General features: G+C 33.8%; 2 protein-coding genes across 19 annotated transcripts in view; one reads left to right on the top strand and one right to left on the bottom strand.

Moving 5' to 3' along the window:
- Positions 1 to 24,415, bottom strand: part of Pip5k59b (Phosphatidylinositol 4-phosphate 5-kinase 59B) — a 337,529-nt gene that overhangs the window by 223,396 nt on the left and 89,718 nt on the right. For 15 of the 18 annotated variants that reach the window (XR_012480040.1, XR_012480042.1, XR_012480044.1 and 12 more), the window contains exons 7-9: positions 14,299 to 14,510; positions 14,073 to 14,208; positions 11,103 to 11,190 (exon numbers count right to left, since the gene is read on the bottom strand). Coding sequence is in view for 14 of the 18 variants with exons in the window: in XM_074250304.1 (XP_074106405.1) it covers positions 11,103 to 11,190; positions 14,073 to 14,208; positions 14,299 to 14,510 (436 nt within the window). In the remaining 4 variants the exon portion in view is untranslated. The remainder of the gene's footprint in view (positions 1 to 11,102; positions 11,191 to 14,072; positions 14,209 to 14,298; positions 14,511 to 24,415) is intronic. The other 3 variants (XM_074250315.1, XM_074250317.1, XM_074250305.1) reach the window with 2 other exon arrangements.
- LOC141532066 (uncharacterized) lies at positions 2,029 to 4,333 on the top strand. The gene is made up of 2 exons (XM_074250226.1): positions 2,029 to 2,417; positions 2,600 to 4,333. Exon 2 carries the CDS (start codon positions 2,625 to 2,627, stop codon positions 3,834 to 3,836), a length of 1,212 nt encoding a protein of 403 aa, XP_074106327.1. The 5' UTR covers positions 2,029 to 2,417; positions 2,600 to 2,624; the 3' UTR covers positions 3,837 to 4,333.

Here is a 24,415-nt window from a genome sequence, read left to right as displayed (position 1 = left end):
GGTGGCTATTAACAAAGCGGATTTTATGACAACCTACTTCCAATAATTCATTCGCACTTTTATAAATATTAATTACTAATACTAAGATGCGTTATAAGTTTTTATTCTGTAGATACGTGTGAAGTTAATGAATAAACAAATAAACGTCTATTTTGTTGATTTATCAGTCATCAACATCACAGTACAGTTTAAGTCTTTCATCTGAGAATAAATTTAAATAGACCACCATATTTTCGACAATGGAAGCGCTACCAGTAAGTACTTTGTAATTTAAAAGTATAAGTTAATTATACCAAATTAATCGTTTCAATTTGATATAACCTGTAACCTGAGGGGAATAGCCTCTACCAATTTTAAATATCATTCAAATTCTTTTTTCTGTCTTATACAAATGTTAAATAATTTTTAATTTCTCGCTAAAAATCTGAGATTTTTTAAAATCGAGAAGTTATTGTTTTCACCCCGTTTTGCAAAAATCGAGTTTTCATCAGATCTCGACGTTTGAAGGTCACAGAAAGCCTCCTTGACTACCCCCGCGATGTTGTCACTGTGTGTCTCTGTCTCTGTGTCTCTCTCTCTCTCTCTCTCTCTCTCTCTCTCTCTCTCTCTCTCTCTCTCTCTCTCTCTCTCTCTCTCTCTCTCTCTCTCTCTCTCTCTCTCTCTCTCTCTCTCTCTCTCTCTCTCTCTCTCTCTCTCTCTCTCTCTCTCTCTCTCTCTCTCTCTCTCTCTCTCTCTCTCTCTCTCTCTCTCTCTCTCTCTCTCTCTCTCTCTCTCTCTCTCTCTCTCTCTCTCTCTCTCTCTCTCTCTCTCTCTCTCTCTCTCTCTCTCTCTCTCTCTCTCTCTCTCTCTCTCTCTCTCTCTCTCTCTCTCTCTCTCTCTCTCTCTCTCTCTCTCTCTCTCTCTCTCTCTCTCTCTCTCTCTCTCTCTCTCTCTCTCTCTCTCTCTCTCTCTCTCTCTCTCTCTCTCTCTCTCTCTCTCTCTCTCTCTCTCTCTCTCTCTCTCTCTCTCTCTCTCTCTCTCTCTCTCTCTCTCTCTCTCTCTCTCTCTCTCTCTCTCTCTCTCTCTCTCTCTCTCTCTCTCTCTCTCTCTCTCTCTCTCTCTCTCTCTCTCTCTCTCTCTCTCTCTCTCTCTCTCTCTCTCTCTCTCTCTCTCTCTCTCTCTCTCTCTCTCTCTCTCTCTCTCTCTCTCTCTCTCTCTCTCTCTCTCTCTCTCTCTCTCTCTCTCTCTCTCTCTCTCTCTCTCTCTCTCTCTCTCTCTCTCTCTCTCTCTCTCTCTCTCTCTCTCTCTCTCTCTCTCTCTCTCTCTCTCTCTCTCTCTCTCTCTCTCTCTCTCTCTCTCTCTCTCTCTCTCTCTCTCTCTCTCTCTCTCTCTCTCTCTCTCTCTCTCTCTCTCTCTCTCTCTCTCTCTCTCTCTCTCTCTCTCTCTCTCTCTCTCTCTCTCTCTCTCTCTCTCTCTCTCTCTCTCTCTCTCTCTCTCTCTCTCTCTCTCTCTCTCTCTCTCTCTCTCTCTCTCTCTCTCTCTCTCTCTCTCTCTCTCTCTCTCTCTCTCTCTCTCTCTCTCTCTCTCTCTCTCTCTCTCTCTCTCTCTCTCTCTCTCTCTCTCTCTCTCTCTCTCTCTCTCTCTCTCTCTCTCTCTCTCTCTCTCTCTCTCTCTCTCTCTCTCTCTCTCTCTCTCTCTCTCTCTCTCTCTCTCTCTCTCTCTCTCTCTCTCTCTCTCTCTCTCTCTCTCTCTCTCTCTCTCTCTCTCTCTCTCTCTCTCTCTCTCTCTCTCTCTCTCTCTCTCTCTCTCTCTCTCTCTCTCTCTCTCTCTCTCTCTCTCTCTCTCTCTCTCTCTCTCTCTCTCTCTCTCTCTCTCTCTCTCTCTCTCTCTCTCTCTCTCTCTCTCTCTCTCTCTCTCTCTCTCTCTCTCTCTCTCTCTCTCTCTCTCTCTCTCTCTCTCTCTCTCTCTCTCTCTCTCTCTCTCTCTCTCTCTCTCTCTCTCTCTCTCTCTCTCTCTCTCTCTCTCTCTCTCTCTCTCTCTCTCTCTCTCTCTTGTAAGTACATAAACACGCTAAATTTTTCACTCTATCTTTAGAACATTCTTCTGCTTAAAATTGCCCCAGGGCATTTTTGGTTTCAGAAATATTGCAAGCAACAAATTGCAATCTGCAGATTAACATATAAATTTTACTTATTTGTTCGTTGTGGATTGCAAAATAATTAAATATTTATTTCTCATCATTGAAGAGGTTAAGTCGACAGTGGTTATTGTGTGCAGTGGGCTGTTAGCCAAATTAGCGTCAGTTGATGTCAACTTACACTTGAAGTTTACCAGATTTGAAAGATATCATCAATTTGATATCTACTCCGTCGGTAAATTGTTATCAACTTGTTTCTGGGCATCAAATCGCTACTACTCAACAACTTATAAGATCTACAGTGTGTACCACAAGATAGTTTAAGTGACAATACTTATCACTGGTTATTTACTTGGACATTTACCTTTTACTTTACCTTATGTATATCGAGAAGGTTTAAGTGACAATAAAATAACTGGTTATTTTTCTTGGTTCTGATTGGTAATTTGAAACCTCGCACTAAATTGTCTGATCACCTTACAGAAATTTTATTTCAAATCTTCTGGTTATGCCATTAGTGTCTGACACATGTGTTAGATGCAAGAGACCTGTCAAATCATCTGTTATTTGTAACACTTGTCAACAACATTTTCATCCTGGTTGTGTACGTGATTTTGTAAAAAACAGGCCGCTTACTGATTGTTGCATAAAACAATTCAACTATCTCCTGGGAAATTTAGATGCAAAAACGAGACTTGCTTCACTAAAATCTACCAGCTCCAACACCTCTTCAGTTTCAAGTTTCAAATCCGCGAGATCTTCTACATCTGAGCGTGTGTCTGCAGGTCGATTATCGGTCTCATCTCTGAAGTCTCCAACGATACCAATTTCACCACTATCACCTACTTCTGACTCAGCATTCGTATCACCTGTTGTATCTCTAAAAATGGCGCAGTTACCAGTAGGTTGGGCAGATAAGTCTCTCGATCAAAAATTAACAGCAATGATGGAGAGATTCTGTAGTCTGGAAGTCTCAACGAATGCAAGATTTGAAAAGCTAGATGCTAAGTTACTAGAAGTTCAACAGTCCCAAGACTCTATTGCTGCGAATCAGGAAAGGCTAACTGCCAATATTAAGGCAAACGCTGCATCAATCATCAAGCTCAGTTCAGATCTTGAAAATCTTAGAGATCAAACAAAAAATGAAATGGCTGCGGTAACTGAGAAATTGTTACTCCTTGGAAATTCAACTCCTGTTGCATCTTCTTCCTCTCAGGTATCAGAGAGCTCTGCCGAATTAGTCATATCGGGTATTCCCGATTCGGTAGCGAATAACCAAACACCAGATGATATCTGTACAGCTGTCCTAACGAATTTGAGTTTGCCAAATCTAACTGGCTGCATCTTAAATGCTCGTAAATTTGAGAATAAAAACAAGCAAGTGCGAGATCAAACTAGGCCTGCCTCTCACTCTTTTATAATTTCAATGATGTCGATCCAAGCTCGTAACTTTGTTGTCAATAAGAAGCGTCAGTCTGGCAATCTTCCGGTAAAGAAGGTTTTTCCTACGCAAGTCGATGATGCATTCAAGGGATCTATTTATGTTAATGAATTTTTTCTGCCAGAAACCCATCAACTTTTACTCAAAACTAAGGAGGAGGCTAAAACTGCTAAATACAAGTTTGTTTGGGCGAGAAATGGACAAATCTTTGCAAAGAAAGATGAGAACTCTGAAAGACTAGTTATAAATTGTGAATCTGATCTTATGAAACTTGATTAATGCTTAGATAATTCAACAAATAATTCTCCTAATAACTTAGCTCCACCATTAAATATACTCAGTTTAAACATAAATAGTGTTATTGGTCACTTAACTCAGTTTTTAACTTTAGTTAGTGGTAACCCTTATCCGCTAATGGGAAGATCGATCTGAAGATATTGTAAACTCGAGTAGTAGTGAAGTGTTTAAAAATAAATTGTTTGATTATTTGCTAAATTTAGATAATTAAGTTAGAAGTCAAAAACTGGCAATCAAAAACTTTAATAAGACTTTAAAAATTGAGTAGTTAAAGCTTTAATATAAAATTATTGTTGAATCAATTACATTATTTTTATTTTTATCTATTATATTATTTTTATTTTGATATATTTCTAATTAGATTAGATTAAGTTTTTGTACTTACATATACATACTTTACTATATTTTATATTTTATGTAAATATTTTGTATTTAATATTGCCATCTGGCCTGTGCCTTGGCATGAATAAATCATTAATCAATCAATCTCTCTCTCTCTCTCTCTCTCTCTCTCTCTCTCTCTCTCTCTCTCTCTCTCTCTCTCTCTCTCTCTCTCTCTCTCTCTCTCTCTCTCTCTCTCTCTCTCTCTCTCTCTCTCTCTCTCTCTCTCTCTCTCTCTCTCTCTCTCTCTCTCTCTCTGTGTGTGTGTGTGTGTGTGTGTGTGTGTGTGTGTGTGTGTGTGTGTGTGTGTGTGTGTGTGTGTGTGTGTGTGTGTGTGTGTGTGTGTGTGTGTGTGTGTGTGTGTGTGTGTGTGTGTGTGTGTGTGTGTGTGTGTGTGTGTGTGACTATGTAACTCGTTTATAACTTTTGAACGACTGAACCGATCGGACCGAACTAAACGGCGTTCTAAAGAGTTCCCTCAAACTTAGATTTCCTGAGAATTTGAACCGATTCGAACCGATAGATTTTAAGAAATCTTGAAAAATCTCAAAAAAAATAGGAAAAAAATCATTTTTGAAAGTGGTTTTTTTGGAATATCTTTTAAACGGCTCTATCGATCAACTTCCAAAACTAATCCGCCCTTAAGCTTGAAAAACCACGCCGATCGTCACCAATCCGGTCAAAATCGGTTCATGCGTTCGAGAGATATCGTGAACGAAAGAAAATCGAAAAAAGTGTTTTTTTGACATAACTTCGTAATTTCTTCTCGGATCGTTTTTGATGATGTAAAATAATTTTAGAGCTTAAAAAATCGCGTCGATCGCCGCCAAAAACGGGGAAATCGGTTGATTGGTTCGAGAGATATCCTAGATAAAATCTTTGGAAACAAGTGTTTTTTTTAACCTAACTCCGACATTTTTTGGAATAACTTTTAAACGGCTGCACTGATCGATTTCAAAAACTCATCAGCTATTAGCATGAAAAAATTACGTCGATCGCCATCAAGCGGGTCAAAATTGGTCAATTCGTTCAAGAAATATCATGAACAAAATAAAACAAAAAAAAAGTGTTTTTTTGGAATTACTCCAAATTTTCTAGTTTTATCAATTCAAACTTGAAGATTCATTATGAAACTAAAAAAATTGCGTCAAATTCTGCCAATCGCGTGAAAATCGGTTGATTTATTGAAAAGTTAGTGCGATTTGAAAATTTAAACAATATTGTTCTATGATACTTTTATCAGACTTTTAAGCTCGAAGAGCTCAAAATAACACATAAATTGTATTTTTGAGCTCGAAGAGCTCAAAAACATCATTAGTGCAGTTTTATGCACCTAGGAATGGAATTAGCGGGAAGTTGCACGGATGGCTTTCAGGGTCTACCGTATTCCTAATTTTTTTTTTTTTTGGTATATGAACGTTTTTTCTATTGTCATATTTTATTATAGGCATAAATTATTTTTGAAATTATTAATTTTTTCTCATTTTAGTGATGTCGTTTTTTATATTTCGCTGAATTTACAAACGGCTAAATTTAGAAGTGGCAAAAAAACCGTAAACACAGAAACCTACCCGAATTAATGCACGCGATTGTTACTATATACAATCAAATATAATCATGTGTAATTATGTGAGATTCATATATGATTGTATATAATTTTTTTTTACTCCAGTGAGTATTTTGTAATTACTTAATGAACATACTCTTTTTTTATCTAAGAGTCTGTTACTCCAAGGATGAAAAATATTTTAATGTATAGTATTTTGCGGATGAAATAATAGAAACTGTATTAACGTAAAAAAAAAGCTAAATTTCACAAAAGATAATAGTTTTGTCAAGTTTAAAAATTGTTACCCGGACTCTCCAGCAATATATAGTTTCTTATACTAAACAAATAATTCCATCAAAATTTTAGCTCTTAATTCTGATTCTACCTTCACTATTTTTTTAAATTTGAAATAATAAAAAGTTCTAAAGCAACGGAGTACTAAACAAATAATTCCATCAAAATTTTAGCTCTTAATTCTGATTCTACCTTCACTATTTTTTTAAATTTGAAATAATAAAAAGTTCTAAAGCAACGGAGCACTTAAAAATTTCGTAGAATCATTTTTCTGATAGAAAGATTCGTTTACATTTAATAAGCTTTATTAACTGTTAGTAAATGATTTCTTAACATCATAGAATTTGATAAATATTTATTAACAGTTCTTTACTCTTCAAGTAAATTTCATAAGTAAACAAGTAGAGGATTTATTGTTTAAGCGACAGGTCCAAGGTTTGGTCCCCGCACATACCGGATTTTTTTTTTATTTTCATGAAAATAGTTCTATATAATTCTATGTATTTATATCTAATTCTATATGATATAAATATGGCCGTTTTTCATATATAATTATGTATAAGCATATGTACACGGAAAGAAAACTGTATGAAAAATTACGGTGAAAACATCGTAATTTTTAGTATAGAATATTGTAGTGCCGGACCTAATCTCAAACATCGTAATTTTTCCGATGCAGCATCGTAAATTTCTATCACTCAAATTAAAAAGAAGCTTAGGTCACCGAAAAAAATAACTCTGCATCACCGAGGAATCGAACCTGGAGTCCTCTCCGCCACAAGTCCAAGGTTTATCCCCTAACGCTATCGGAGAGAATATCTAAACTCACTGTTCAGTCACATAATAAAACCCTCCATACAGTAGTAGGTCATCTTTTGGTGGTGGCGCCGCAAACTACGGGACTCTGTCTTTCTTTTATTAAAACATATAGTATGCGTCCTTATTCACTTGCTCTTACAGAAAAAAAATTTACTAAATAACATCGTAATTTTCAATCATTCAAATTGTATTCTTTAGAAGGCAGCATCGTAAAAATCAAGATACTAAAGGTCTAGTCCTGGATTACGATATTACTAATGTAATTTTTCATATGGTTTTTTTTCCGTGTAATTATATGTAATATTTTGAGAGAATGAGAAAGAGTGGGAGACCCAGAATCGAACCTTGTGGAACTCGAGCAACGATTTTCCTTTCTGAGCTCAGATCTTGGCCTAAACAGACTTGCAACGTTCTTTTGTCGAGATAATTGTTAACGAACTTGACAATATACGATGGGATACCGTGTGAGATCATTTTATAGATCAGGCCACGGTGCCACACCGTATCAAAGGCTTTTTCAATGTCTACTAGTAGTAGACCCGTGCATCTACCTTTATTGAAGTTTAGCGAATATGAATAGTTTAACGAGCCAATTGCTTATAGGTGCTTCGCGATTTTCTAAATTCAAACTGTTCGTCAAGTAGCACGTTATGATCAGACAAGTACTTAGCTAGTCTTTTGTAAACGATTATCTCGACAATTTTGCCCAATGTTGGTAATAGGCTGATGGAACGGTAGCTGTTAGGAATATTTTTGGGCTTGCTAGATTTGTGAAATGCCAAAATTTTGGCTTTTTTCCATTTATCTAGAAAATATGACAAGTTTATACACGATTTTAAAATATACATTAGTTGTACAATTAATATTTTGTTCAAATTTTTTAAAACTATATTTTGAATCCCATCAAAGCCTGGTGCTTTCTTAGGCTTGGCCTGTTTGATAGCATCGACAACCTCTTTGGGAGTAATAAGTGGTATTTCCGCCTTGTAAAATGTATTATTAGAGAGCATTAGAATCAAATCAGTATTTAATTAAGACTATCATATATATGAATAAACTTTCTAGGTAGGAAAGAATTTTCTAACCATACGCCATCTGCTAAAATCAATTGATACTAATCACATTTTAATCCACGAATTTACAATTAGAGTATTTGAGTATTTTTAGTTTCTAATAGATGGCGTGTGGTTAGAAAATTTTTTCCTACCTAGAAAGTTAATTTATACATGTGATAGCCTAAATCAAATACCGATTTGATTCAATCTCCGAGTAGTATCTGTTTCGAACAGCAAGTGCACTTTATTTGGTATTGATGTTTTGACTTGCTAAACTATGAGTGAATTGATACGCATTGAAGTAAATTGTAATGAAAATATTATTTGAAAAAAATTTTTCACAAAACATGCATTCATTCTTTTTTATAGTTTAATTTGAAATTTTCTCCAATTCTAATAAGTAAATTTTTTGAAAAGAAATATTCACTTCTTTTTACTGTTATACTGAATAAGTCTTATCAACTCTTAATAACTCTTCGGGAAAATCTAGATTCGCTAGAAGATGATTTATTTGTAACAACGATAAATTGGTATCATTATCTCAGGAATTAAAAATTATTAATATTACTTCATAATATCTCTAAAAAAGTCTGATTCTTTCACATTCGAAATTTTGTCAACAGCTTTAAATAAGTCTGATTCAGTCTTCTTGCAGAGTCCGAAATTTTTGTCAAATAATAACCTAAAACAACATTATTTGCTTTTATCTAACTTATCGGCTCCTAATATAACATCTTCAGAGAGATTCAGACTGGTGGCATTCTGATTCAGACTACTGACAAAATCTTATTTCCACCAGGGTTGGAAAGACTAAAAGTAAAAAAAAATTTGAACATTATTTTGATTCATAGGTTATGCTCAAACTTCTTTACAAAACTTTTTTACAAAGATTGAATAACGTTTTAATAAATCACTAGGAACTCAAATTGCGCGCGTAGGCGCGCGCTTTAATCCTAACCAATAAGGAATCAGGGTCCATGTTTTCGATACTAAGCTAACTTCATTCTATCATCAATTTTAGTATATAAGAATCCATTGAACAATTATGACACACACACACACACACACACACACACACACACACACACACACACACACACACACACACACACACACACACACTTTCTTCCCCTCGGACTACTTCTCTTTCTCGGACTACTTTCTCAAAACAAATAATTTTCCGAAATTTTTAAGTGATTAATTTTCACAGCTGGAAGTGAAGAAGTCTGTTTGGCATCCATTGTGGAAGTAAATCCTTAATGCTTGATTTTATTTAATTTACTTGTCATCAATTTTGTACTATGATTGATGGGGTAAATGTTATTGTAGAATGCAAAATAAAAAATATGACCTAAAGTTCGTGTTATTAACATTTACATGAAAATCATAGAAATCTACTGACTCTTGCCATTCGAAAGTTATGTGATAAAAACACACACACACACAAACAGCGTTTGATTGCATTTTCTATGACTATAAGCCTTTGTCATGTCTTAGAAAATAATGATGAAGCGTGATGAGCGGGTCAAATTAAACGAGTTATCATAAGCTTCAAAGTCGTTTTTTCAGAAATAACGTATCATTTCTCAGTCAAAAGTTATTCAAAAATAAAGTTACGGAAATCGTAATTTTTCCATTTTAAAAATTTCAAATGGCCACCATTTCAAAATCGATGAGTCGATTTTACTTATCTTTGAACCCATTTAAGGCCTCAAACCCTACCCGGTAATTACCCAAAGTAAAAATTATAATCACGTATGTACTAAAAGACTAAATGCAATAGATAAATTTCTTAAAAAATCTACAAATATATATTGCGTTAGCTCGTAAATTGCTTGTGAGATCAAGTATAAAATTCCCAAGTTTGGAAATATTTTTTCCCTTGTTAGTTCAATGAAAAATGGAAAATTTGAACTCGCGACTCCTAAATAACAATATCAAGAGCTGAAATTTTTGCAGGGTCTTTATTTGGACATACTCTGACAAAATTTCATGATCATTTGCAAAATGAATTTGCCGGTTTTCTTGATACTCTCATATATTTACATACTATAGCGTATATAGACGCTTCACAGTACACTAAAAAAAAAATTTTCTACTCGGCAGCATCTACTGTATAATAACGAGTGGTTCGTTACGGGTATAATTCGTATAGCTACGAGTAGCAGTATGGATACTGACCGTCACGATCTATTCGGTGCCATTCACAAAACGAATGCTACTGTTAGTATACAGTTTTCCTAACCTCACTCTCCTCTAGACAACAACGTGTGGATCCTGACAGTAGTGACACTATATAGTGCGGAGTAGGAAGCTTTTCTTTCAGTGTATGTATATACATGTACACATATACTTGCGTCAACTGTAGAGCAGCATAACCTATACTTGACTGTCTACAAGTTAGTTGAGAATAAACATTTACATGAATTTAAATTGAAAGGTGCGTGGTTAGACAAGAATTGTAACTTACCGAACTTTAGAAAATGATTCGTTTCTTATAAAGGAAAAGTATTATATAAGATCAAATCGGAGAGAATTACGCTTACAAAGTCATGAGCGATTTTAAAAAAACGATTCCTGAAAGTTGATTATTCTAGTTTTGAAACTACCACAATGCTACTTTTAGACATAAGGAAACACTTTAGACGATCTTTTAAGGGAAGTTAAAATAATGTACTTATTGAATTTACAAAAATAAATGATAAAAGTTGTTTTATAATGTAATGAAATTTTTAATTTTGTTTCTTACAAATACATAAAAAAAGAAAAAATATGTAACTCTTAAAAATAACAATTCTTCATTAAAAATACAAATGTTAAAAATTACGATTCTTTTTTTGGAATATTTTTGTTATATGCGAGTAAACACAAAAATATAAATAACTAACCTATGGAAATTGATTAATTTATTACAGAAATGCACATTATATACAATAGAGCTATCAATTTCTCCAAATAAACTTAGACTTCTAAATTTTTCAACCTAATTAATTTTACAAATGAATGCGATACTCAAAAGAAGAATAATCTCATGTTTTTTCTTGTTTGCATGAAAATTTTTTAATTATAGCATAATTTGAGATTGTACTTTATTCAATGCTCGCATCGATGTCAAATTTATCAAAAGAGGCTGATTTGGATAATACTTACGTGATGGAATTTTCTTAAAGACAGTTTTTGCCATGAAATCTTGGAAGCGCTGTGCGTAAAATCCTGGCCGATGCACTGACACTGTATCCTAATTATGAAATAAGAGATTATGAAGTATTTACTCACAATAACAAAAAAAAAAAAAAATGATAGTTAAAAAATTAAGAACAGCACAAGACTAAAAATTACATTGCAATATATAAATACAAACGTGAAAATATCTCAAAAATTGGTCGTAACTAAAAACATAATATACAAAACGACTTCTATATCATTATTTTTGAGATGATAACCGAGCTTAGTACGCAGCCGAGAATAAATGAAAAAAAAAAAAAAAAACTACATTATGTAGAAAAGTGCTCATAGTAAAAGAAGAAATAATTCAGTCCTACTTAATTGATAAAATAAGTATTGTTAATATTGAAAAAACTTACTTTGATTTCGATACAGTAAATTATAATTATTTGTTTAATAACATAAAGTAACGTTTTTATTTTTAACAAAAATTAATATATTTTTATTACAGAAATATTTTTATTTAATTTTTCCGCGCTTATACTCATGTATAAAATGCATAGAAGTCGATATATACTTTAACTTTATTTTGTAGATGTAATACTGTATCTATTATTTTATACGTTAAATTTTTAATAGAAATTAACCACAATAAATCTTTGCACAGCTTGGAGAACTACAGTCAAGAAATCTTTATTTTCAATGCATGTATGTGTAGTCAAGAATTTTAGTACTCTAGAATTTGCGCTACGAGCTTAAGATTATGATACATCCATCGCGGGATCGAGCACGTTGTAATTTAGCTTAGCGAAGTGAGGGATATTTAAAAGCTACATTTTGATGAGAAACAAAAAAGGGTCGTATAACAGTGTTACCATTTTGAGATGCAATATCATAACGTTATTTAAAGCCATAAGATGAAAACATGGCGCAGTAGCTACAGAGGTAACATTCAATTAGTGTCAGATTGTTACTTTTGGCGTGTTGGCAGTGCGGTCTAAGCGCTTAGTTTTTATGAGCAACAAGTCGAAAGCAGAGGATTCGAATCTTTGAGACCGCGTTTTTTGAGCGGTCTTAATTGCAATTGACTACTGTTTTTTGAGTTAACATGATGGGGAAGCCAAGATTTTGACAATCTCAGATCCCATAAGACTACTGCAATAGCGTCCCGTACTCACTGATCCATCGAAAATGACCGAGTTCCTAGCATCTTCTTTATTAGGTCCACGTTAGCGAACTACATAACGATTAATTAAGCCCTCTACCTCTTCCTTCAAATTAATTGGTCAGTAACGCTGTACTACAGTACTGCAGTTTCTCGGATCCGAAATTATGTTCCATAAAGTTACTGTAGGTACATTACAGTCCATCCTACAGAACTCACTATGTAGCATAAGGCACGTTAAGATGGAGGATGCTTATGCTCTAAGGGCAATGTTAGTGGTGAAGAACCCTTTTAATTTGACACGTTCGCTTCCATCAAAGTGAGGGGTCTGCAGTTATAATTTGACCTATACAGTTACATTACCGGGGCTTGCGGAGGTCTTTGCTGATTGAAAACAGCGAGTTATTTTTTGCCTTGATTCGAACAAATACTGTGGTCCTTTTTCATTTCATAATGAAGACTCAAATCTTAGTGACTAAAAGCGTAATGACCTTTGTAATTACAACGTCCGATTCCTTTAAATTTGGAAGATTAACATTTTTCTTTTTCCTATCCATTCGCATTTTGACTGTCGTTTTTATTCTCAAAGTTAGACTCGCTTAATCATTAAAATATGTGTCACTGTTAATGAAAAAAATAGTGTCTGTTAACTTATTTATTTGGTTTCTCGAGGCAAAACAATTTTAGGGAATTTCGAAAAACAAATCAGGAATTTTCTGTCTTCTGAATAAATGTATGTTCACAATTTATGCGTTCGTTGTTAATAAGCTGTTAACTGTAATTTAGATTTATTCGTATCAACAGACTATCAAAACACGGCGATAATCTAATGTAAGCGAAACATATTCGAGAAGGTCCTTCCGTTCTTGTTTAATCAAATAAAGTTCAATATCCAAAGATTAAGAAATTAAACTGAAATACAGATGAAAGATAATAGAATTCAAAAATAATTATTATACTTATATATCGATCATTAAAATCAAAAGAAACCGGTGATGTTAGCCGAGTGGTCTAAGGCGCAAGGCCTATAGAGCACTCGGGACTGGCTCACCGGCCAGGCGTAGGTTCGAATCCCAAGCTGGTCTTAGAAATCATCTTGGTTGATATTCGACCCTCGCCGCGTAGATTTAAGATTTTCAAAACCCAAAAAGACCCCAACGTACCACTCCCAACAATTAAAGTCGGCGATATGACCACAGAAGTTAAAACCGACTCTAAATAATAACCAAATAAAAAAAAAATCAAAAGAATTATGAAAAAAAATAATTAAATATAAAATATAAAAGTTAGTTTAATTCGCTTAAATCAACAGATAAATATGTAAATAAGATAGAAAAGTGTTTTAATAGTAGAATCATTATTGTTGGATGATGTATCGAGTTTGAAATATGATTTTTGAAAGTTCATATCTTCATAATTTCTACAAAATATGATCTATTTTATGGCGAATCGCGAAAATAAAATTAATTAGATTAATGTTGTCGCATCATAAAAAATAATAATTGAAAATATAACATCATTCGCATCTAAAACTCTGGTGTTTATCTTACAGTTTTAGAAAAATCAATTTTCGATGAATTTTTCAATTCTAAAGTTCTTCTTCATTTTGAAAAAGAATCGTTACATCACGAATGCAAAAATTATCGATAGAAGTTCTTGTGCTATACTTAATTGAAAGAATATATTCAAAGCGAGATCTGTATTTTACTTTCTAAGCAGGCGTCACAAAAAAAATCATCAATACTTATCTAAAGTAGTAATCTGAATTTAAAATATTAACAATTATGTACCCCATCGTGTATCATAGATTTCCATGTATGTTCAAGTTTCTTTTTCAGTCGATAACTTTGAAGAATGTCAATGATCCCAATAAAAAGTAGAAGACGCTCGCCTCGTGCATTTCTTGCCGGAATTCCACCAGGACTGCTAGAAAAATTGGATTGATCCTGATCAGATATGATATAACAAGAAAACTAAAAATACCAATTTTTTGACAATCTGATTTAGTTTACTAACGGTACATCATCTTCCTCATCGATAGGTTCACTTTCAGCTTGAATGCTTTCCATCGCTGTGCTATGAGCAACTAGTCTTTGACGATTGATGCTCCGTGACCGGTTGAGTGCCGTAGCACCTCCTTTATCAGGACGGTCTCTATCATAGACTAAATTCTGACCTTGGGAAATAGCTTTACCAATTTCTTCCTCATCAGTTGACGATTTCTGATCCTATGATATCAAAATAACACAAAAAAAATAATTATGCATGTATATACCGCATGAACCCTTGGCGACCACACAAGATAACTAGTTACCATAGGCTCAGAAAAAATAAAATAAGAAGTCTAAAATTTTTGAAATTGATACAAGTCACGACGTCTGCCGATAGTAGACAAGTCTGAAATGTCATTCTATTACATGAGAAGTCAAAAAAACGCCATGAGTTACCCTATGTGACCGCTATGTGACCGGACTGGTATGTAGCCGCTAGGGGTTAAAATCAATTTTTTGGAAAATTCCATATTTTGTTACCTAATCAGAAAAAAAAATTACGAAATTTAAAAAAAAAAAACATTTTTTTCTTTTGAGAATTTTTGATTTCAAATTTACTGTCCAGATTTATAAATCTTGTACCCTCAATATTTTCAAATTTAAAATGTTCAAAAACATACGCATTCACAAGTATTTTAACTTATGAAAGATTTTCAAACTATACAAACTATTAAATTTAACAATCAGTTCAAAGTTACGATTTTTTAATAACTGAAAAACCATAATTCTCATCCAAATAAACTAATTGTACTCAAGCATAAAATTGTCGAAAAAATATAAAATTTTATTTTTGGAGAAGTTAATAAATTATTTTGGAAAACATCAATTTGAAAAGTTTGAACTGTGATATTAGTTCAGTCGGCATATTTTTTTTCAATTGCACTTCAGTTCTTCCAATTTTTCGCAAATGAAATTAAAAAAAAATTCTCAAAATTTTTAGATGTCGACTAATTTTATTGTCATTGTTAATTTCCGTACAATGTAATTAATAATTCCGAAAGAAGTGCCCATTTTACTTTAAACGTTCGATATGTCTACTTTTACTACTTTCCTAACCTAAAACTAAAAGTCATTGTTTTAAGTATATTTAAACATACTATTTATTTATACACTACTGGAAAAAATTAAGGGATCAAAAAAAAATTCCAAATTTTTCGGTAGTTTTCAACAGGCCGTAACTTTGAGAGAAATGGTCGTACAGGAAATAAAAAAAAAGAAAATTGTAACTCCAAGTGTCTAGTTTTTGGATTAGAAATTCAAAATTTTGTAGCCTCTGCGGTTTCTGAGTAATCGTAGAAAAACCAGCAACAAAAAAATTCTCAAAATTTTTTTAGTTTTTTTTTTTGGTCTACGGGCGTGGAAAAAATTTTTTTAGCTTAACCACCATAAGGATCGGATACTTTGTTCATTTAGCTTTAATTTCTTTTTTAAACACCCTGATACGTCCACTCCTCGCTGAGATATCAGTCTTCAAATGGAAAAGGATCTTTTTGTCTTTGATTATCGATATCTCAGCAACCAATGATCGCACAGAAAGTTAAAGGTGGGTTTCAAGAACTTGAATGAATTCCCTTAACGACTGTCCATTGTTTTTTCGAAAAAAATTTTTTCTTTCCGTCACATGAATTTGAAAATGCAACAAAAAAAGGGCTTTTAGTGGTTTTTGGAAAATCAAGCGCTGGATCGAAAATATTGAGGAAACCACTAATGTTAAGTGTGCCTTTTACAGTTCAATATGTCCACAAAAACCCTACAAAGAATCAAATTAATCCAGCCAGCCATTTTTTTGTTTCACTTGATCGAATTTTTGAAAAAATTAAAGGATCACGTTTTTTGCTCTGAAAAGCTCATAATTTTTAAAAATGAGAAAAAAAATTGTTTTTTCGAGCTTTTTCCACATTTTTGTTCCAGAAAGTGCTTAAATTGAAAAAAAAAAATTCAAAAAAAAAAATTTTCAAAAAAAAAAATTTTTTCGAAAAACAAATTAAAAAAAAAAAAATTTTTTTGGAAAAATTTTTTTTTTAACAAATTAAGGAAACTCAAAAAATCATCGCCCAATGATTTTTATCACCTTTCCACCGCTGCATTCCTTGATTCTACTGATCTCCTTTTAATTAAATTAATAAAAAAAGTTTATACCCCCAATCGAATTTCGATTTTTTTCATACGCTTTTCGGAGTTTTTTTTTTCTTTTCTTTTTGTGAATCCTTAGCAAATCGCTTCATTCAACAGTTTTTTTCAAAACTAATCCCTCTGCGCTAAAAAAAATTTTTTTTAATTTTTTGGTCAAAATTGAAAATTTCTGACTTTTCATTCTTAATCATGGTTAGACGACATTTATCGGAGGTGGAAGTCGCTCGGTTAGTGACTCTTATCGACGAAGGTTACACTCAACATGCAGTTGCTATCCGGATGGGTGTAAGTCAATCTGTCGTATCTCGAGCTTATACCAGATACCAAGAGATGAATCAATATCATCGTCGCCCGGGACAAGGTCGTCATCGAGTCACTAATGCCCGCGATGATCGAACAATTGTTAGAGAAGTTCGACGACAACCTTTCGTCAATTCGAATATTGTCGCTCGAAACTTCCCCAATCGCAGACAACAGCAACAACAACAGCAACAGCGACGACGGCATCAAGTGCGAAACATTTGCTCTCGAACAATCATCAACCGTCTTCGTGAAACTGGGTTACACGCACGACATCCTAATCGTATACCCCTGTTGACAGCAAGACATCGTCGAGCTCGTTTAGCGTATGCTTACGATCATCGAAATTGGAACTTGAGGGAATGGACAAATGTTTTATTCACTGATGAGTCTCGTTTTAATCTGTATGGCAACGATCGACGTCCTCTCGTTTGGCGCCGTCGTGGAGAACGTTTTCGCCAGAACTTTGTCCGTCCAGTCGTTGCCTACGGCGGTGGATCAGTTATGGTGTAGGGCGGCGTTTCACGAAATTGGAGAACACCTTTGGTAATTGTACGCGAAAATTTGACAGCTAGACGTTACATCGACCAAATTTTAAGGCCCATTGTTCTGCGCAGACGACAACATCTGAGGTCGTTCATATTGATGCAAGATAATGCACGTCCACACACAGCCAACATTACCCGGCGCTTCTTTGAGCGGCATGACATCACATTGTTGCGACACCCAGCAATGAGTCCAGATCTCAACCCCATAGAGCACGTTTGGGACATAATGGGCCGTCGGTTGCGCAGAGTATCCAAATTTGCAGAACTTAGCTGCTTTGGAGCGCGCGCTTCAGCACATTTGGAATACCATTCTGCAGCCTCAAATTACCGTCTGCATAAACATGGCTGAACGTTTGAGAGCCGTTATTGAAAACAGGGGTGGTAATACCCGGTATTGAACCAACAAAAACCTTCAGAGAATGAGTTTGGAGTCATTAAATACGGTGGAACTGACGAGCCACCGGGTCTCAATTCTCCTGAAATACCTTACACACACACACACGCGTAAATCCGACCGCGCGACCTCCACGTGGTACGCTTTGGATAACGCTAATGCCGGCGGTAATTGTTTTCTTAAACTTTTCAAGAGAAAAAATTTCAAAAAAAATTTTTTTTTTTTTTTTTTTTTCAATTTAAGCACTTTCTGGAACAAAAATGTGGAAAAAGCTCGAAAAAACAATTTTTTTTCTCATTTTTAAAAATTATGAGCTTTTCAGAGCAAAAAACGTGATCCTTTAATTTTTTCAAAAATTCGATCAAGTGAAACAAAAAAACGGCTGGCTGGATTAATTTGATTCTTTGTAGGGTTTTTGTGGACATATTGAACTGTAAAAGGCACACTTAACATTAGTGGTTTCCTCAATATTTTCGATCCAGCGCTTGATTTTCCAAAAAACCACTAAAAGCCCTTTTTTTGTTGCATTTTCAAATTCATGTGACGGAAAGAAAAAATTTTTTTCGGAAAAAACAATGGACAGTCGTTAAGGGAAATTCATTCAAGTTCTTGAAACCCACCTTTAACTTTCTGTGTGATCATTGGTTGCTGAGATATCGATAATCAAAGACAAAAAGATCCTTTTCCATTTGAAGACCGATATCTCAGCGAGGAGTGGACGTATCAGGGTGTTTAAAAAAAGAAATTAAAGCTAAATGAATAAAGTATCCGATCCTTATGGTGGTTAAGCTAAAAAAATTTTTTCCACGCCCGTAGACCAAAAAAAAAACTCAAAAAATTTTGAGAATTTTTTTGTTGCTGGTTTTTCTACGATTACTCAGAAACCGCGGAGGCTACAAAATTTTTAAGTTCTAATCCAAAAACTAGACACTTGGAGCTACAATTTTCTTTTTTTTTATTTCCTGTACGACCATTTCTCTCAAAGTTACGGCCTGTTGAAAACTACCGAAAAATTTGGAATTTTTTTTTGATCCCTTAATTTTTTCCAGTAGTATAGTTAACAAATCTGATTTGGTTGAAATGTATGATTGTTACCACCGAAGAAATATTTGTTTACTATAAACAAATCTAGATTTCATTCAAATATACTATAATTTTGTCTCAAATAAATCAACTTATTTGTATCAAATAAATATATCTGGTAATTACCATAACTATTACCATAAATATTAATATTCAAATAAGAGATTTATTTATAGTTAACAAGCCTCATTTCATTTAAATGAACCGTTCCCGGGAAAAAATGAATTTGCCTAATCATATATATTTATATCTGACCATATATTGAATATGTAGAATTACACCGGCCGACATGATTTTTTTTTTCTGAGATATAATAAATTTTTTTCACTAATTTTATAGTGCTGATACCGAAATCAGACCTTATTTTATCGTATCACATCAGATTTTTGATAAAACGAATATATTCGCAATTTTTGATTGCTCAGTAAAAATGAATTAAATTAATAAGTCATGGCGCTTTTTTATCGAATTAAGTGACATCTTGTGAGAAAATATATTAGTTAGAACCTCGACGCGACCATTCGAAACGTGTTACATGGAAAGAAGCCTTTATAGTTACTTTGTTTACAAACGGTTTGCTAAAGTCAGCTTGTTTATTTAAAAAAATTATTTACATTTCATTATTGGTGTTTAAAATATTCAATTGTTGTTTTGTGATTTAAAACTGTCGGAAAAATATAATGTTTTCAAGAAAGTGTCGTAATAGTCCAGATACATTTTGTTACATTTGTGGAAATTTTATGACTTTGAAACAGAAATTGAAAATTACTGAATTTGTGGAAAAGACATATAATTCTTATTTTGGCTTTAAAATTCAACTCAGATCGTGGACTCCGAACTTTGTGTGTACTATTTGTGTTGAACTATTAAGGCAGTGGACATACGGCAAAAAAGCATCTCTACCTTTTGGTAGACCGATGATATGGAGAGAGCAAGTCAATCATTTTGATGACTGTTATTTTTGCTGTACCAATGTAAAAGGTTTCAATGCTAAAAATAAAAACAAAATAGTCTACGCAAATGTAACCTCAGTAACACGTCCTCTTCCGCACGGCCCAGATATTCCAGTGCCTCTTTCAAGTTCAATATCTGATCTTAGCTCAACATCATCAGAACAAAATATGCAGCGTCAAGAATCTAATGAAGTTTTTGAACCAATTTTAAATCAGCCTCAGAAATTCACACAGGGTGAATTAAATGATTTAGTTAGAGATTTAAATCTTACTAAAGAATCTGCTCAACTTCTGGGATCTAGACTTAATGCAAAAATTTGTTAGCTCCTAATACACATTTTGCTTGGTACAGGAAACGTGAAGAGGAATTTCTTCCGTTTTTCAATCAAGAAGAATCATTAGTTTATTGTCATAATATTCCTGATCTCATTAGGAAGTTAGGAGCCGAATATGTTCCTAGAGAATGGAGACTTTTTATAGATTCCTCGAAAAGGAGTTTAAAAGGTGTTCTATTACACAACACGAATCAGTATGCTTCTGTTCCAGTCGCTCATTCTGTTCATTTAAAAGAAACTTATGAAAACTTAGAAACAGTACTTGATATAATTAAATATGAAGAACATGGTTGGCAGCTTTGTGGAGATCTAAAAATTATAACTATGCTGTTAGGTCAGCAGTCAGGATACACGAAATATCCTTGTTTTTTATGCGAGTGGGACAGTAGGGCACGAGCAAAGCATTACGTTCAAAAACAATGGAATCCTCGTACAAATCTAAAACCGGGAACCAAAAATGTGATACGAGAAAATTTAATTGATCCTAAGAAAATTTTATTACCTCCGCTTCATATTAAACTCGGTATGATGAAATAATTCGTTAAGGCATTGGATAAAGAAAATGATAGTTTTAAAGACTTAAGTAAAAAATTTTCAAGGTTATCAGATGCAAAAATAAAAGAAGGAGTATTCGATGGGCCACAAATAAGATCTTTAATGACCGATGAAAAATTTGACAAGACATTAAATACAACTGAATCAGAAGCTTGGCTGGCGTTCAAAGATGTTGTCAACAATTTTCTAGGAAATCACAAGCATCCTGACTATAAAAATATTGTGGCAAATTTATTAAATAAGTATCAAAAATTAGGGTGTAATATGAGCATAAAACTCCATTTTTTAGATTCACATTTGGATTTTTTCCCTGATAATCTTGGTGATTATAGTGAAGAACAGGGTGAAAGGTTTCATCAAGACATCAAAACTATGGAAACAAGGTACCAAGGGCGATGGAATGTGAATATGATGGCTGATTACTGCTGGTCGATAAAACGTGATATTATTGACGATTCCCATAAAAAAATTACTCCCAGACGTAATTTTACAGATAAACGCAAAAGATCTCACTCAAAATAGATTCATAGCGACTATTTTATATGACATTTTCTGTAGAAGTTTTCAAATATATGTATTTATAATATAATAATTGATTATTTTTTTTAAATTAAGAAAAAAACATTTTTCTTGTTTGTAAAAAAATCTGATGTGATAGAGTAATTATGTAGGTAATTTTATGTTTATAACACTATAAATTAGTGATATTTATCACTCATATCAAAACAACTTTCAAAAAGTCCTCTTTTGTCGGCCGGTGTTATATATGATTATGTATAAATTTTTATAATCATTTATAGACTAATATATTATATGTATATTTTATACAAGTCTATACATGATTAGATCTGATTAGACCTGAGTTATCTCGGGCTATATATGATTATGTATAAATCTACATATGATTATATCTGATCAGATTTAATTGATATACGACCATACGTTTAATTATATATATATATATATATATATATATATATATATATATATATATATATATATATATATATATATATATATATATATATATATATATATATATATATATATATATATATATATATATATATATGTCGGAGGAAGAGTGGTTCGGGCATCGTTAGGGTCCTTTGGATCATTATCAGCCATCTTTATTTATTTTTACAATAATCAAATATAATAAAGACTTTCATTTAAAATATAACGTACAGTAACTCGTACAAATAATAAATTTAATTACAAATATTCTACTGCGATTGATATAACAGTTAAAGACGTTTTGGGAATAAGACCGAGAACGAATCCGGGGTCAGCAGGATGTATGCGATCCTTACTTGATCAATGCTCAACGAGAACTACTCTCCCAAGTCCTAAGTACTTATTCACTCAAAAATTATTTCGACAGCCCTCATTGTCTGTCGATATTTCTAACTATATACTTTTACTTCTATCCTGTGACCTCTGCTACGTTTGGTGACCATTGTCACTCCGGACTTAAGCCCATCGTTATAACCATAAAAAATATAACTAGCTTAAATCATAAATAATATCTAAATATTCTATGCTTTACGATTTTGCTTAAAATTAACAGACAAACTAAAATATTGGGAATTTCCAATCTCTGGGAAAACCCAGCTCGATATTATCTCCGACACGGCCAACCTGACGATCACACGTCCTCGGGTGCATCAGTAAACATGTTATTACAAACCGTGTCAATTTTTTTTTTTTTTTTTTTTTTTTTTTAAACAAATAATTTTCCTTTATTCAGAGGCTCATTTAAGCTACAAAAACTCTCGACTATCAAATCTAACAGACTTAGCTTCTTGAAGGTGCCTTTTCAAAATTTCTACGATTGTCTATCCCAGCGATCATGCAGGCTATGTTCATCACCACCCCAGGTATAGACCCTTAGCACACAATGGTCTGCAACTGTATATTACATACAGCAAAACTGTGTACCACCATAGTTACTCAACTATGTACACCAGTATTCAAAATCTTTTCTACATTGTCAACCAATGACACATGTAGTACAACACAATTTTCTTCTCAGGCCCCCGCTACCTCACCAACTGCCCATCGCCCCCTGACAATCTTGGCAACCAAGATTGATTCAAATCACCCTGGATTTGCAGTTACGACTACAGCTTGGTCCAAGTAGTTTGACCCCAGAAGTAAAATTTTCTTATCGCCACCACATCATCTACTGCCCATCACACTCTGGCCAAACCACCATTGATTTGCCATTATGACCTACAGCCTGATGCGAGTGATGCGACTTTCATCAACTACCATTAGTGCTCGGTCTTTCCCCGGTGGTTTCTGACTCTGTCTCAGAGTTATTCTGAGAAACTTCCTGTTCATCACCCTCATGATCATCTGGTATATCCAATTCAATAGGGATATGACTTTCCGGCATTTTCCTCAAATTCTCATGACTATATTTATAAGTCCTATTATTGTCTAACGACTTCAAAGTATACCGATCGCCATCGAGAATTTCCGCCACTACAAATGGACCTCTAAACTTAGGATCAAGCTTCGTTTGATTTCTCTCTTCGTTCTTAATTAACACGAAATCTCCTATCTTAAACGGTATAATTTTTGCTTTATTTTTATCAAATCTATACTTATCATACTTAGCATTTATTTCTATGTTCTCAATAGCTTTTTGCCTTACTTCAGAGATATCTATTTCTTTATCTACCTGGCCAACTACCATTCCAAAAGGTCTGGCTACTTTACCAATTAACAATTCTAATGGACTCGCATTAGTGACTCGATTGGTAGTGCAATTCATTGCTAACTGAATTTCATTTACAACTGCTTGCCAAGAGTTTCTACTCGTTTCGGCTGCAGTAAACATACTTTTTAGGGTACTCATTACGCGTTCTACCTGACCATTAGCTCGACTAGAACCCGCAGCTATAAGATGTAATTTTGAGTTTTGTGAGGTACAATACTCTTGAAATTCTTTACTTGTGAAACATCTACCTTGATCCGCAATTATGCGGGTCGGTGGGCCAAACAATGATATAGCGTTTTTAAGAGCCTTAATAGTATTGACACTATCTATTTTTCGAGTATGATATAATAAAACAAATTTAGTGAAAGCATCTATCAACACGACAACGTATTCTTTTGAATCATTTTTACCCGTTAATTGACCTGTAATATCCATGTGTACTGTATGCCAAGGGATGCTGGTCTTAGGAATAGGATGAAGCTCTGCTTGTACTTTGCCTGAGCTTGACTTGGAAACTCTGCAAGTATAACAGTTATCAATGAATTTACGAACATATTTCGTAATTCATTCAAACCAGTAATACTCACAAACCTTGTCAAGTGTTTTCTCCCATCCTAAGTGCATAATTGACTCATGTACATGGTTTATTACCGACCACCTAAAAGCACGTGGAACAATAGGTAAACATAATGTTTTACCTCGCCTTTGGATTTTTCGGTGGAGTAACCCTGACCGTACTTCATAAGTTTTAGCAAGATCGGACGCAATCTCATCATTTTCTAAATCAATTACTATCTTACTAATTTCTGGGTCACGCCGTTGCTCAACAAGAAGCCAATCATCGGAAATTTCCGTCAAATTTATCCGTTTCTGTAAAATTTTATTTGAATTACTACGCAATTGTTCTGTAACAGGATTACGCGAAAAGAAATCAGCGTGAGCCATTCTTTTACCTTCTCTATACACAATATCAAATTTAAAAGTCTGTAAGAAAGCCCACCAACGGTGAACCCTTGGTGTTAGGTCAGCCTTTTTCTGAGAGGCTTTTAACGA

This window comes from Cotesia typhae, unplaced genomic scaffold, assembly GCF_013202065.1.
Source record: "Cotesia typhae breed Kobodo isofemale line unplaced genomic scaffold, CoteBio_Ctyphae contig_56, whole genome shotgun sequence".
NCBI lineage: Eukaryota > Metazoa > Arthropoda > Insecta > Hymenoptera > Braconidae > Cotesia > Cotesia typhae.
Note: the sequence above shows the minus strand (reverse complement) of the source record. Positions and strands in the feature narration are given on the sequence as shown.